General features: G+C 44.4%; 1 protein-coding gene across 4 annotated transcripts in view; it reads right to left on the reverse strand.

Moving 5' to 3' along the window:
* Positions 1-17,577, reverse strand: part of LOC110489235 (protein FAM193B) — a 64,835-nt gene that overhangs the window by 21,645 nt on the left and 25,613 nt on the right. For all 4 annotated transcript variants that reach the window (XM_036943549.1, XM_036943550.1, XM_036943548.1 and 1 more), the window contains exon 6: positions 5,023-5,212. In XM_036943549.1, coding sequence (XP_036799444.1) covers positions 5,023-5,212 — 190 coding nt within the window. The remainder of the gene's footprint in view (positions 1-5,022; positions 5,213-17,577) is intronic.

Consider the following 17,577-nt stretch of genomic DNA (forward strand, 5'->3'; position numbering starts at 1 on the left):
GTGTAGCTGTATAATATGGCTGATGTGTAGCTGTATAATATGGCTGATGTGTAGCTGTATAATATGGCTGATGTGTAGCTGTATAATATGGCTGATGTGTAGCTGTGTAATATGGCTGATGTGTAGCTGTATAATACGGCTGATGTGTAGCTGTATAATACGGCTGATGTGTAGCTGTATAATATGGCTGATGTGTAGCTGTATAATATGGCTGATGTGTAGCTGTATAATATGGCTGATGTGTAGCTGTATAATATGGCTGATGTGTAGCTGTGTAATATGGCTGATGTGTAGCTGTATAATATGGCTGATGTGTAGCTGTATAATATGGCTGATGTGTAGCTGTGTAATATGGCTGATGTGTAGCTGTGTAATATGGCTGTAGTGTAGCTGTGTAATATGGCTGTAGTGTAGCTGTATAATATGGCTGATGTGTAGCTGTATAATATGGCTGATGTGTAGCTGTATAATATGGCTGATGTGTAGCTGTATAATATGGCTGATGTGTAGCTGTATAATATGGCTGATGTGTAGCTGTATAATATGGCTGATGTGTAGCTGTGTAATATGGCTGATGTGTAGCTGTATAATATGGCTGATGTGTAGCTGTGTAATATGGCTGATGTGTAGCTGTGTAATATGGCTGTAGTGTAGCTGTGTAATATGGCTGATGTGTAGCTGTGTAATATGGCTGATGTGTAGCTGTGTAATATGGCTGATGTGTAGCTGTGTAATATGGCTGATGTGTAGCTGTATAATATGGCTGATGTGTAGCTGTGTAATATGGCTGATGTGTAGCTGTGTAATATGGCTGATGTGTAGCTGTGTAATATGGCTGATGTGTAGCTGTGTAATATGGCTGATGTGTAGCTGTATAATATGGCTGATGTGTAGCTGTATAATATGGCTGATGTGTAGCTGTACAATATGGCTGATGTGTAGCTGTATAATATGGCTGATGTGTAGCTGTATAATATGGCTGACGTGTAGCTGTATAATATGGCTGATGTGTAGCTGTATAATATGGCTGATGTGTAGCTGTATAATATGGAGCCATGTGTAGCTGTATAATATGGCTGATGTGTAGCTGTATAATATGGCTGATGTGTAGCTGTATAATATGGCTGATGTGTAGCTGTATAATATGGCTGATGTGTAGCTGTATAATATGGCTGATGTGTAGCTGTATAATATGGCTGATGTGTAGCTGTATAATATGGCTGATGTGTAGCTGTATAATATGGCTGATGTGTAGCTGTGTAATATGGCTGATGTGTAGCTGTGTAATATGGCTGATGTGTTGCTGTATAATACGGCTGATGTGTAGCTGTATAATATGGCTGATGTGTAGCTGTGTAATATGGCTGATGTGTAGCTGTGTAATATGGCTGATGTGTTGCTGTATAATACGGCTGATGTGTAGCTGTATAATATGGCTGATGTGTAGCTGTATAATATGGCTGATGTGTAGCTGTGTAATATGGCTGATGTGTAGCTGTGTAATATGGCTGATGTGTTGCTGTATAATACGGCTGATGTGTAGCTGTATAATATGGCTGATGTGTAGCTGTATAATACGGCTGATGTGTAGCTGTGTAATATGGCTGATGTGTAGCTGTGTAATATGGCTGATGTGTAGCTGTGTAATATGGCTGATGTGTTGCTGTATAATACGGCTGATGTGTAACTGTATAATATGGCTGATGTGTAGCTGTATAATATGGAGCCATGTGTAGCTGTATAATATGGCTGATGTGTAGCTGTATAATATGGCTGATGTGTAGCTGTGTAATATGGCTGATGTGTAGCTGTGTAATATGGCTGATGTGTTGCTGTATAATACGGCTGATGTGTAGCTGTATAATATGGCTGATGTGTAGCTGTATAATATGGCTGATGTGTAGCTGTGTAATATGGCTGATGTGTAGCTGTATAATATGACTGTAGTGTAGCTGTATAATATGGCTGATGTGTAGCTGTATAATATGGCTGATGTGTAGCTGTGTAATATGGCTGATGTGTAGCTGTGTAATATGGCTGATGTGTAGCTGTGTAATATGGCTAATGTGTAGCTGTATAATATGGCTGATGTGTAGCTATATAATATGGAGCCATGTGTAGCTGTATAATATGGCTGATGTGTAGCTGTGTAATATGGCTGATGTGTAGCTGTATAATATGGCTGATGTGTAGCTGTATAATATGGCTGATGTGTAGCTGTATAATATGGCTGATGTGTAGCTGTATAATATGGCTGATGTGTAGCTGTATAATATGGCTGATGTGTAGCTGTATAATATGGAGCCATGTGTAGCTGTATAATATGGCTGATGTGTAGCTGTATAATATGGAGCCATGTGTAGCTGTATAATATGGCTGATGTGTAGCTGTATAATATGGCTGATGTGTAGCTGTATAATATAGCTGATGTGTAGCTGTATAATATGGCTGATGTGTAGCTGTATAATATGGCTGATGTGTAGCTGTGTAATATGGCTGATGTGTAGCTGTATAATATGGCTGATGTGTAGCTGTATAATATGGCTGTAATGTAGCTGTATAATATGGCTGATGTGTAGCTGTATAATATGGCTGATGTGTAGCTGTATAATATGGCTGATGTGTAGCTGTATAATATGGAGCCATGTGTAGCTGTATAATATGGCTGATGTGTAGCTGTATAATATGGAGCCATGTGTAGCTGTATAATATGGCTGATGTGTAGCTGTATAATATGGCTGATGTGTAGCTGTATAATATGGCTGATGTGTAGCTGTATAATATGGCTGATGTGTAGCTGTATAATATGGCTGATGTGTAGCTGTATAATATGGCTGATGTGTAGCTGTATAATATGGCTGATGTGTAGCTGTATAATATGGCTGATGTGTAGCTGTATAATATGGCTGATGTGTAGCTGTATAATATGGCTGATGTGTAGCTGTATAATATGGAGCCATGTGTAGCTGTATAATATGGCTGATGTGTAGCTGTATAATATGGCTGATTTGTAGCTGTATAATATGGCTGATGTGTAGCTGTGTAATATGGCTGATGTGTAGCTGTATAATATGGCTGATGTGTAGCTGTATAATATGGCTGATGTGTAGCTGTATAATATAGCTGATGTGTAGCTGTATAATATGGCTGATGTGTAGCTGTATAATATGGCTGATGTGTAGCTGTATAATATGGCTGATGTGTAGCTGTGTAATATGGCTGATGTGTAGCTGTGTAATATGGCTGATGTGTTGCTGTATAATACGGCTGATGTGTAGCTGTATAATATGGCTGATGTGTAGCTGTATAATATGGCTGATGTGTAGCTGTGTAATATGGCTGATGTGTAGCTGTATAATATGACTGTAGTGTAGCTGTATAATATGGCTGATGTGTAGCTGTATAATATGGCTGATGTGTAGCTGTGTAATATGGCTGATGTGTAGCTGTGTAATATGGCTAATGTGTAGCTGTATAATATGGCTGATGTGTAGCTGTATAATATGGCTGATGTGTAGCTGTATAATATGGCTGATGTGTAGCTGTGTAATATGGCTAATGTGTAGCTGTATAATATGGCTGATGTGTAGCTATATAATATGGAGCCATGTGTAGCTGTATAATATGGCTGATGTGTAGCTGTATAATATGGCTGATGTGTAGCTGTATAATATGGCTGATGTGTAGCTGTATAATATGGCTGATGTGTAGCTGTGTAATATGGCTGATGTGTAGCTGTATAATATGGCTGATGTGTAGCTGTATAATATGGCTGTAATGTAGCTGTATAATATGGCTGATGTGTAGCTGTATACTATGGCTGATGTGTAGCTGTATAATATGGCTGATGTGTAGCTGTATAATATGGCTGTAATGTAGCTGTATAATATGGCTGATGTGTAGCTGTATAATATGGCTGATGTGTAGCTGTATAATATGGCTGATGTGTAGCTGTATAATATGGAGCCATGTGTAGCTGTATAATATGGCTGATGTGTAGCTGTATAATATGGCTGATGTGTAGCTGTATAATATCGCTGATGTGTAGCTGTATAATATGGCTGATGTGTAGCTGTATAATATGGCTGATGTGTAGCTGTATAATATGGCTGATGTGTAGCTGTATAATATGGCTGATGTGTAGCTGTATAATATGGCTGATGTGTAGCTGTATAATATGGCTGATGTGTAGCTGTATAATATGGCTGATGTGTAGCTGTATAATATGGCTGATGTGTAGCTGTATAATATGGAGCCATGTGTAGCTGTATAATATGGCTGATGTGTAGCTGTATAATATGGCTGATTTGTAGCTGTATAATATGGCTGATGTGTAGCTGTATAATATGGAGCCATGTGTAGCTGTATAATATGGCTGATGTGTAGCTGTATAATATGGCTGATGTGTAGCTGTATAATATGGCTGATTTGTAGCTGTATAATATGGCTGATGTGTAGCTGTATAATATGGAGCCATGTGTAGCTGTATAATATGGCTGATGTGTAGCTGTATAATATGGCTGATGTGTAGCTGTATAATATGGCTGATTTGTAGCTGTATAATATGGCTGATGTGTAGCTGTATAATATGGCTGATGTGTAGCTGTATAATATGGAGCCATGTGTAGCTGTATAATATGGCTGATGTGTAGCTGTATAATATGGCTGATGTGTAGCTGTATAATATGGCTGATTTGTAGCTGTGTAATATGGCTGATGTGTAGCTGTATAATATGGCTGATGTGTAGCTGTATAATATGGCTGATGTGTAGCTGTATAATATGGCTGATGTGTAGCTGTATAATATGGCTGATTTGTAGCTGTATAATATGGCTGATGTGTAGCTGTATAATATGGCTGATGTGTAGCTGTATAATATGGCTGATGTGTAGATGTATAATATGGCTGATTTGTAGCTGTATAATATGGCTGATGTGTAGATGTATAATATGGCTGATTTGTAGCTGTATAATATGGCTATAATGTAGCTGTATGTATTTTCCCCATCACTACTATACATACCGCGTTGTGTCCGAAGAACTCACAGTAGCAGCAGTCACAGTACTTCCCATCCTTCTGGTTGTTTGAGGAGGAAGCACAGGAGCTCCTCTCAGAACTAGAGTCCTCGTCCTCTCCCTCCTCCAGCTCCGAAGGGGGGTGACACAACCCCCCCGCACCGTTAGACAGCTTATGTCCTTTACACGCCTGGTCCCTGGAGCATGGACACAGGATACAGAGAACAGAGAGACAGACCATGCTTAGTGAGGTGACATTTTTAATTGAGCAGTGATGACAGGTAGAACCACGACCATGTCTTATCACTAGATTCTAGAGCAGTGATGACAGGTAGAACCACGACCATGTCTCATCACTAGATTCTAGAGCAGTGATGACAGGTAGAACCACGACCATGTCTCATCACTAGATTCTAGAGCAGTGATGACAGGTAGAACCACGACCATGTCTCATCACTAGATTCTAGAGCAGTGATGACAGGTAGAACTACGACCATGTCTCATCACTAGATTCTAGAGCAGTGATGACCGGTAGAACCACGACCATGTCCCATCACTAGATTCTAGAGCAGTGATGACCGGTAGAACCACGACCATGTCTTATCACTAGATTCTAGAGCAGCAGACAGTGATGACAGGTAGAACCACGACCATGTCTCATCACTAGATTCTAGAGCAGTGATGACCGGTAGAACCACGACCATGTCTCATCACTAGATTCTAGAGCAGCAGACAGTGATGACAGGTAGAACCACGACCATGTCTCATCACTAGATTCTAGAGCAGTGATGACAGGTAGAACCACGACCATGTCTCATCACTAGATTCTAGAGCAGTGATGACAGGTAGAACCACGACCATGTCTCATCACTAGATTCTAGAGCAGTGATGACCGGTAGAACCACGACCATGTCTCATCACTAGATTCTAGAGCAGTGATGACAGGTAGAACCACGACCATGTCTCGTCACTAGATTCTAGAGCAGTGATGACCGGTAGAACCACGACCATGTCTCATCACTAGATTCTAGAGCAGCAGACAGTGATGACAGGTAGAACCACGACCATGTCTCATCACTAGATCCTAGAGCAGTGATGACAGGTAGAACCACGGCCATGTCTCATCACTAGATTCTAGAGCAGTGATGACCGGTAGAACCACGACCATGTCTCATCACTAGATTCTAGAGCAGTGATGACAGGTAGAACCACGACCATGTCTCATCACTAGATTCTAGAGCAGCAGACAGTGATGACAGGTAGAACCACGACCATGTCTCATCACTAGATTCTAGAGCAGTGATGACCGGTAGAACCACGACCATGTCTCATCACTAGATTCTAGAGCAGCAGACAGTGATGAAAGGTAGAACCACGACCATGTCTCATCACTAGATTCTAGAGCAGTGATGAAAGGTAGAACCACGACCATGTCTCATCACTAGATTCTAGAGCAGCAGACAGTGATGAAAGGTAGAACCACGACCATGTCTCATCACTAGATTCTAGAGCAGTGATGACAGGTAGAACCACGACCATGTCTCATCACTAGATTCTAGAGCAGTGATGACAGGTAGAACCACGACCATGTCTCATCACTAGATTCTAGAGCAGTGATGACAGGTAGAACCACGACCATGTCTCATCACTAGATTCTAGAGCAGTGATGACCGGTAGAACTACGACCATGTCTCATCACTAGATTCTAGAGCAGCAGACAGTGATGACAGGTAGAACCACGACCATGTCTCATCACTAGATTCTAGAGCAGTGATGACAGGTAGAACCACGACCATGTCTCATCACTAGATTCTAGAGCAGCAGACAGTGATGACAGGTAGAACCACGACCATGTCTCATCACTAGATTCTAGAGCAGTGATGACAGGTAGAACCACGACCATGTCTCATCACTAGATTCTAGAGCAGCAGACAGTGATGAAAGGTAGAACCACGACCATGTCTCATCACTAGATTCTAGAGCAGCAGACAGTGATGACCGGTAGAACCACGACCATGTCTCATCACTAGATTCTAGAGCAGTGATGACAGGTAGAACCACGACCATGTCTCATCACTAGATTCTAGAGCAGTGATGACCGGTAGAACCACGACCATGTCTCATCACTAGATTCTAGAGCAGTGATGACAGGTAGAACCACGACCATGTCTCATCACTAGATTCTAGAGCAGTGATGACCGGTAGAACCACAACCATGTCTCATCACTAGATTCTAGAGCAGTGATGACAGGTAGAACCACGACCATGTCTCATCACTAGATTCTAGAGCAGCAGACAGTGATGACCGGTAGAACCACGACCATGTCTCATCACTAGATTCTAGAGTAGCAGAAAGTGATGACAGGTAGAACCACGACCATGTCTCATCACTAGATTCTAGAGCAGTGATGACAGGTAGAACCACGACCATGTCTCATCACTAGATTCTAGAGCAGTGATGACAGGTAGAACCACGACCATGTCTCATCACTAGATTCTAGAGCAGTGATGACAGGTAGAACCACGACCATGTCTCATCACTAGATTCTAGAGCAGTGATGACAGGTAGAACCACGACCATGTCTCATCACTAGATTCTAGAGCAGTGATGACAGGTAGAACCACGACCATGTCTCATCACTAGATTCTAGAGCTGCAGACAGTGATGACCGGTAGAACTACGACCATGTCTCATCACTAGATTCTAGAGCAGTGATGACAGGTAGAACTACGACCATGTCTCATCACTAGATTCTAGAGCAGCAGACAGGTAGAACCACGATCATGTCTCATCACTAGATTCTAGAGCAGTGATGACCGGTAGAACTACGACCATGTCTCATCACTAGATTCTAGAGCAGCAGACAGTGATGACAGGTAGAACCACGACCATGTCTCATCACTAGATTCTAGAGCAGTGATGACAGGTAGAACCACGACCATGTCTCATCACTAGATTCTAGAGCAGCAGACAGTGATGACCGGTAGAACCACGACCATGTCTCATCACTAGATTCTAGAGCAGTGATGACAGGTAGAACCACGACCATGTCTCATCACTAGATTCTAGAGCAGCAGACAGTGATGACAGGTAGAACCACGACCATGTTTCATCACTAGATTCTAGAGCAGTGATGACAGGTAGAACCACGACCATGTCTCATCACTAGATTCTAGAGCAGCAGACAGTGATGACCGGTAGAACCACGACCATGTCTCATCACTAGATTCTAGAGCAGTGATGACCGGTAGAACCACGACCATGTCTCATCACTAGATTCTAGAGCAGTGATGACCGGTAGAACTACGACCATGTCTCATCACTAGATTCTAGAGCAGTGATGACCGGTAGAACCACAACCATGTCTCATCACTAGATTCTAGAGCAGTGATGACAGGTAGAACCACGACCATGTCTCATCACTAGATTCTAGAGCAGCAGACAGTGATGACCGGTAGAACCACGACCATGTCTCATCACTAGATTCTAGAGCAGTGATGACAGGTAGAACCACGACCATGTCTCATCACTAGATTCTAGAGTAGCAGACAGTGATGACAGGTAGAACCACGACCATGTCTCATCACTAGATTCTAGAGCAGTGATGACAGGTAGAACCACGACCATGTCTCATCACTAGATTCTAGAGCAGTGATGACAGGTAGAACCACGACCATGTCTCATCACTAGATTCTAGAGCAGTGATGACAGGTAGAACCACGACCATGTCTCATCACTAGATTCTAGAGCAGTGATGACAGGTAGAACCACGACCATGTCTCATCACAAGATTCTAGAGCAGTGATGACAGGTAGAACCACGACCATGTCTCATCACTAGATTCTAGAGCAGCAGACAGTGATGACCGGTAGAACTACGACCATGTCTCATCACTAGATTCTAGAGCAGTGATGACAGGTAGAACTACGACCATGTCTCATCACTAGATTCTAGAGCAGCAGACAGGTAGAACCACGACCATGTCTCATCACTAGATTCTAGAGCAGTGATGACCGGTAGAACTACGACCATGTCTCATCACTAGATTCTAGAGCAGTGATGACCGGTAGAACAACGACCATGTCTCATCACTAGATTCTAGAGCAGTGATGACCGGTAGAACCACGACCATGTCTCATCACTAGATTCTAGAGCAGCAGACAGTGATGACAGGTAGAACCACGACCATGTCTCATCACTAGATTCTAGAGCAGTGATGACAGGTAGAACCACGACCATGTCTCATCACTAGATTCTAGAGCAGTGATGACAGGTAGAACAACGACCATGTCTCATCACTAGATTCTAGAGCAGTGATGACAGGTAGAACCACGACCATGTCTCATCACTAGATTCTAGAGCAGTGATGACAGGTAGAACCACGACCATGTCTCATCACTAGATTCTAGAGCAGTGATGACAGGTAGAACCACGACCATGTCTCATCACTAGATTCTAGAGCAGTGATGACAGGTAGAACCACGACCATGTCTCATCACTAGATTCTAGAGCTGCAGACAGTGATGACCGGTAGAACTACGACCATGTCTCATCACTAGATTCTAGAGCAGTGATGACAGGTAGAACTACGACCATGTCTCATCACTAGATTCTAGAGCAGTGATGACCGGTAGAACTACGACCATGTCTCATCACTAGATTCTAGAGCAGCAGACAGTGATGACAGGTAGAACCACGACCATGTCTCATCACTAGATTCTAGAGCAGTGATGACAGGTAGAACCACGACCATGTCTCATCACTAGATTCTAGAGCAGCAGACAGTGATGACCGGTAGAACCACGACCATGTCTCATCACTAGATTCTAGAGCAGTGATGACAGGTAGAACCACGACCATGTCTCATCACTAGATTCTAGAGCAGCAGACAGTGATGACAGGTAGAACCACGACCATGTTTCATCACTAGATTCTAGAGCAGTGATGACAGGTAGAACCACGACCATGTCTCATCACTAGATTCTAGAGCAGCAGACAGTGATGACCGGTAGAACCACGACCATGTCTCATCACTAGATTCTAGAGCAGTGATGACCGGTAGAACCACGACCATGTCTCATCACTAGATTCTAGAGCAGTGATGACCGGTAGAACTACGACCATGTCTCATCACTAGATTCTAGAGCAGTGATGACCGGTAGAACCACAACCATGTCTCATCACTAGATTCTAGAGCAGTGATGACAGGTAGAACCACGACCATGTCTCATCACTAGATTCTAGAGCAGCAGACAGTGATGACCGGTAGAACCACGACCATGTCTCATCACTAGATTCTAGAGCAGTGATGACAGGTAGAACCACGACCATGTCTCATCACTAGATTCTAGAGTAGCAGACAGTGATGACAGGTAGAACCACGACCATGTCTCATCACTAGATTCTAGAGCAGTGATGACAGGTAGAACCACGACCATGTCTCATCACTAGATTCTAGAGCAGTGATGACAGGTAGAACCACGACCATGTCTCATCACTAGATTCTAGAGCAGTGATGACAGGTAGAACCACGACCATGTCTCATCACTAGATTCTAGAGCAGTGATGACAGGTAGAACCACGACCATGTCTCATCACTAGATTCTAGAGCAGTGATGACAGGTAGAACCACGACCATGTCTCATCACTAGATTCTAGAGCAGCAGACAGTGATGACCGGTAGAACTACGACCATGTCTCATCACTAGATTCTAGAGCAGTGATGACAGGTAGAACTACGACCATGTCTCATCACTAGATTCTAGAGCAGCAGACAGGTAGAACCACGACCATGTCTCATCACTAGATTCTAGAGCAGTGATGACCGGTAGAACAACGACCATGTCTCATCACTAGATTCTAGAGCAGTGATGACCGGTAGAACCACGACCATGTCTCATCACTAGATTCTAGAGCAGCAGACAGTGATGACAGGTAGAACCACGACCATGTCTCATCACTAGATTCTAGAGCAGTGATGACAGGTAGAACCACGACCATGTCTCATCACTAGATTCTAGAGCAGTGATGACAGGTAGAACAACGACCATGTCTCATCACTAGATTCTAGAGCAGCAGACAGTGATGACAGGTAGAACCACGACCATGTCTCATCACTAGATTCTAGAGCAGTGATGACCGGTAGAACTACGACCATGTCTCATCACTAGATTCTAGAGCAGTGATGACCGGTAGAACAACGACCATGTCTCATCACTAGATTCTAGAGCAGTGATGACCGGTAGAACCACGACCATGTCTCATCACTAGATTCTAGAGCAGCAGACAGTGATGACAGGTAGAACCACGACCATGTCTCATCACTAGATTCTAGAGCAGTGATGACAGGTAGAACCACGACCATGTCTCATCACTAGATTCTAGAGCAGTGATGACAGGTAGAACAACGACCATGTCTCATCACTAGATTCTAGAGCAGCAGACAGGTAGAACCACGACCATGTCTCATCACTAGATTCTAGAGCAGCAGACAGTGATGACAGGTAGAACCACGACCATGTCTCATCACTAGATTCTAGAGCAGCAGACAGTGATGACAGGTAGAACCACGACCATGTCTCATCACTAGATTCTAGAGCAGTGATGACCGGTAGAACCACGACCATGTCTCATCACTAGATTCTAGAGCAGCAGACAGTGATGACAGGTAGAACCACGACCATGTCTCATCACTAGATTCTAGAGCAGTGATGACAGGTAGAACCACGACCATGTCTCATCACTAGATTCTAGAGTAGCAGAAAGTGATGACAGGTAGAACCACGACCATGTCTCATCACTAGATTCTAGAGCAGTGATGACAGGTAGAACCACGACCATGTCTCATCACTAGATTCTAGAGCAGTGATGACAGGTAGAACCACGACCATGTCTCATCACTAGATTCTAGAGCAGTGATGACAGGTAGAACCACGACCATGTCTCATCACTAGATTCTAGAGCAGTGATGACAGGTAGAACCACGACCATGTCTCATTACTAGATTCTAGAGCAGCAGACAGTGATGACCGGTAGAACTACGACCATGTCTCATCACTAGATTCTAGAGCAGTGATGACAGGTAGAACTACGACCATGTCTCATCACTAGATTCTAGAGCAGCAGACAGGTAGAACCACGACCATGTCTCATCACTAGATTCTAGAGCAGTGATGACCGGTAGAACTACGACCATGTCTCATCACTAGATTCTAGAGCAGCAGACAGTGATGACAGGTAGAACCACGACCATGTCTCATCACTAGATTCTAGAGCAGTGATGACAGGTAGAACCACGACCATGTCTCATCACTAGATTCTAGAGCAGCAGACAGTGATGACCGGTAGAACCACGACCATGTCTCATCACTAGATTCTAGAGCAGTGATGACAGGTAGAACAACGACCATGTCTCATCACTAGATTCTAGAGCAGCAGACAGTGATGACAGGTAGAACCACGACCATGTTTCATCACTAGATTCTAGAGCAGTGATGACAGGTAGAACCACGACCATGTCTCATCACTAGATTCTAGAGCAGCAGACAGTGATGACCGGTAGAACCACGACCATGTCTCATCACTAGATTCTAGAGCAGTGATGACCGGTAGAACCACGACCATGTCTCATCACTAGATTCTAGAGCAGTGATGACCGGTAGAACTACGACCATGTCTCATCACTAGATTCTAGAGCAGTGATGACCGGTAGAACCACAACCATGTCTCATCACTAGATTCTAGAGCAGTGATGACAGGTAGAACCACGACCATGTCTCATCACTAGATTCTAGAGCAGCAGACAGTGATGACCGGTAGAACCACGACCATGTCTCATCACTAGATTCTAGAGCAGTGATGACAGGTAGAACCACGACCATGTCTCATCACTAGATTCTAGAGTAGCAGACAGTGATGACAGGTAGAACCACGACCATGTCTCATCACTAGATTCTAGAGCAGTGATGACAGGTAGAACCACGACCATGTCTCATCACTAGATTCTAGAGCAGTGATGACAGGTAGAACCACGACCATGTCTCATCACTAGATTCTAGAGCAGTGATGACAGGTAGAACCACGACCATGTCTCATCACTAGATTCTAGAGCAGTGATGACAGGTAGAACCACGACCATGTCTCATCACTAGATTCTAGAGCAGTGATGACAGGTAGAACCACGACCATGTCTCATCACTAGATTCTAGAGCAGCAGACAGTGATGACAGGTAGAACCACGACCATGTCTCATCACTAGATTCTAGAGCAGTGATGACAGGTAGAACCACGACCATGTCTCATCACTAGATTCTAGAGCAGCAGACAGTGATGACAGGTAGAACCACGACCATGTCTCATCACTAGATTCTAGAGCAGCAGACAGTGATGACCGGTAGAACCACGACCATGTCTCATCACTAGATTCTAGAGCAGTGATGACAGGTAGAACCACGACCATGTCTCATCACTAGATTCTAGAGCAGCAGACAGTGATGACAGGTAGAACCACGACCATGTCTCATCACTAGATTCTAGAGCAGTGATGACAGGTAGAACAACGACCATGTCTCATCACTAGATTCTAGAGCAGTGATGACGGGTAGAACAACGACCATGTGTCATCACTAGATTCTAGAGCAGCAGACAGTGATGACCGGTAGAACAACGACCATGTCTCATCACTAGATTCTAGAGCAGTGATGACAGGTAGAACCACGACCATGTCTCATCACTAGATTCTAGAGCAGCAGACAGTGATGACCGGTAGAACCACGACCATGTCTCATCACTAGATTCTAGAGCAGTGATGACAGGTAGAACCACGACCACGTCTCATCACTAGATTCTAGAGCAGCAGACAGTGATGACAGGTGGAACCACGACCATGTCTCATCACTAGATTCTAGAGCAGTGATGACCGGTAGAACCACGGCCATGTCTCATCACTAGATTCTAGAGCAGCAGACAGTGATGACAGGTAGAACCACGACCATGTCTCATCACTAGATTCTAGAGCAGTGATGACCGGTAGAATCACGACCATGTCTCATCACTAGATTCTAGAGCAGTGATGACAGGTAGAACCACGACCATGTCTCATCACTAGATTCTAGAGCAGTGATGACAGGTAGAACCACGACCATGTCTCATCACTAGATTCTAGAGCAGCAGACAGTGATGACCGGTAGAACCACGACCATGTCTCATCACTAGATTCTACAGCAGTGATGACAGGTAGAACCACGACCATGTCTCATCACTAGATTCTAGAGCAGCAGACAGTGATGACAGGTAGAACCACGACCACGTCTCATCACTAGATTCTAGAGCAGCAGACAGTGATGACCGGTAGAACCACGACCATGTCTCATCACTAGATTCTAGAGCAGTGATGACAGGTAGAACCACGACCATGTCTCATCACTAGATTCTAGAGCAGCAGACAGTGATGACAGGTAGAACCACGACCATGTCTCATCACTAGATTCTAGAGCAGTGATGACCGGTAGAACCACAGCCATGTCTCATCACTAGATTCTAGAGCAGCAGACAGTGATGACAGGTAGAACCACGACCATGTCTCATCACTAGATTCTAGAGCAGTGATGACCGGTAGAACCACGACCATGTCTCATCACTAGATTCTAGAGCAGTGATGACAGGTAGAACCACGACCATGTCTCATCACTAGATTCTAGAGCAGTGATGACAGGTAGAACCACGACCATGTCTCATCACTAGATTCTAGAGCAGCAGACAGTGATGACCGGTAGAACCACGACCATGTCTCATCACTAGATTCTAGAGCAGTGATGACAGGTAGAACCACGACCATGTCTCATCACTAGATTCTAGAGCAGCAGACAGTGATGACCGGTAGAACCACGACCATGTCTCATCACTAGATTCTAGAGCAGTGATGACAGGTAGAACCACAACCATGTCTCATCACTAGATTCTAGAGCAGTGATGACAGGTAGAACCACAACCATGTCTCATCACTAGATTCTAGAGCAGTGATGACAGGTAGAACCACGACCATGTCTCATCACTAGATTCTAGAGCAGTGATGACAGGTAGAACCACGACCATGTCGCATCACTAGATTCTAGAGCAGCAGACAGTGATGACCGGTAGAACCACGACCATGTCTCATCACTAGATTCTAGAGCAGTGATGACCGGTAGAACCACGACCATGTCTCATGACTAGATTCTAGAGCAGTGATGACCGGTAGAACAACGACCATGTCTCATCACTAGATTCTAGAGCAGCAGACAGTGATGACCGGTAGAACAACGACCATGTCTCATCACTAGATTCTAGAGCAGTGATGACCGGTAGAACCACGACCATGTCTCATCACTAGATTCTAGAGCAGTGATGACAGGTAGAACCACGACCATGTCTCATCACTAGATTCTAGAGCAGTGATGACAGGTAGAACCACGACCATGTCTCATCACTAGATTCTAGAGCAGTGATGACCGGTAGAACCACGACCATGTCTCATCACTAGATTCTAGAGCAGCAGACAGTGATGACCGGTAGAACCACGACCATGTCTCATCACTAGATTCTAGAGCAGTGATGACAGGTAGAACTACGACCATGTCTCATCACTAGATTCTAGAGCAGTGATGACCGGTAGAACCACGACCATGTCTCATCACTAGATTCTAGAGCAGTGATGACCGGTAGAACCACGACCATGTGTCATCACTAGATTCTAGAGCAGCAGACAGTGATGACAGGTAGAACCACGACCATGTTTCATCACTAGATTCTAGAGCAGTGATGACAGGTAGAACCACGACCATGTCTCATCACTAGATTCTAGAGCAGCAGACAGTGATGACCGGTAGAACCACGACCATGTCTCATCACTAGATTCTAGAGCAGTGATGACCGGTAGAACCACGACCATGTCTCATCACTAGATTCTAGAGCAGTGATGACCGGTAGAACTACGACCATGTCTCATCACTAGATTCTAGAGCAGTGATGACCGGTAGAACCACAACCATGTCTCATCACTAGATTCTAGAGCAGTGATGACAGGTAGAACCACGACCATGTCTCATCACTAGATTCTAGAGCAGCAGACAGTGATGACCGGTAGAACCACGACCATGTCTCATCACTAGATTCTAGAGCAGTGATGACAGGTAGAACCACGACCACGTCTCATCACTAGATTCTAGAGCAGCAGACAGTGATGACAGGTGGAACCACGACCATGTCTCATCACTAGATTCTAGAGCAGTGATGACCGGTAGAACCACGACCATGTCTCATCACTAGATTCTAGAGCAGTGATGACAGGTAGAACCACGACCATGTCTCATCACTAGATTCTAGAGCAGTGATGACAGGTAGAACCACGACCATGTCTCATCACTAGATTCTAGAGCAGCAGACAGTGATGACCGGTAGAACCACGACCATGTCTCATCACTAGATTCTACAGCAGTGATGACAGGTAGAACCACGACCATGTCTCATCACTAGATTCTAGAGCAGCAGACAGTGATGACAGGTAGAACCACGACCATGTCTCATCACTAGATTCTAGAGCAGTGATGACCGGTAGAACCACGGCCATGTCTCATCACTAGATTCTAGAGCAGCAGACAGTGATGACAGGTAGAACCACGACCATGTCTCATCACTAGATTCTAGAGCAGTGATGACCGGTAGAACCACGACCATGTCTCATCACTAGATTCTAGAGCAGTGATGACAGGTAGAACCACGACCATGTCTCATCACTAGATTCTAGAGCAGTGATGACAGGTAGAACCACGACCATGTCTCATCACTAGATTCTAGAGCAGCAGACAGTGATGACCGGTAGAACCACGACCATGTCTCATCACTAGATTCTAGAGCAGTGATGACAGGTAGAACCACGACCATGTCTCATCACTAGATTCTAGAGCAGCAGACAGTGATGACCGGTAGAACCACGACCATGTCTCATCACTAGATTCTAGAGCAGTGATGACAGGTAGAACCACAACCATGTCTCATCACTAGATTCTAGAGCAGTGATGACAGGTAGAACCACAACCATGTCTCATCACTAGATTCTAGAGCAGTGATGACAGGTAGAACCACGACCATGTCTCATCACTAGATTCTAGAGCAGTGATGACAGGTAGAACCACGACCATGTCGCATCACTAGATTCTAGAGCAGCAGACAGTGATGACCGGTAGAACCACGACCATGTCTCATCACTAGATTCTAGAGCAGTGATGACCGGTAGAACCACGACCATGTCTCATGACTAGATTCTAGAGCAGTGATGACCGGTAGAACAACGACCATGTCTCATCACTAGATTCTAGAGCAGCAGACAGTGATGACCGGTAGAACAACGACCATGTCTCATCACTAGATTCTAGAGCAGTGATGACCGGTAGAACCACGACCATGTCTCATCACTAGATTCTAGAGCAGTGATGACAGGTAGAACCACGACCATGTCTCATCACTAGATTCTAGAGCAGTGATGACAGGTAGAACCACGACCATGTCTCATCACTAGATTCTAGA

This window comes from Oncorhynchus mykiss, chromosome 14 (genome assembly GCF_013265735.2).
Source record: "Oncorhynchus mykiss isolate Arlee chromosome 14, USDA_OmykA_1.1, whole genome shotgun sequence".
In the NCBI taxonomy this organism is placed as follows: Eukaryota; Metazoa; Chordata; class Actinopteri; order Salmoniformes; family Salmonidae; genus Oncorhynchus; species Oncorhynchus mykiss.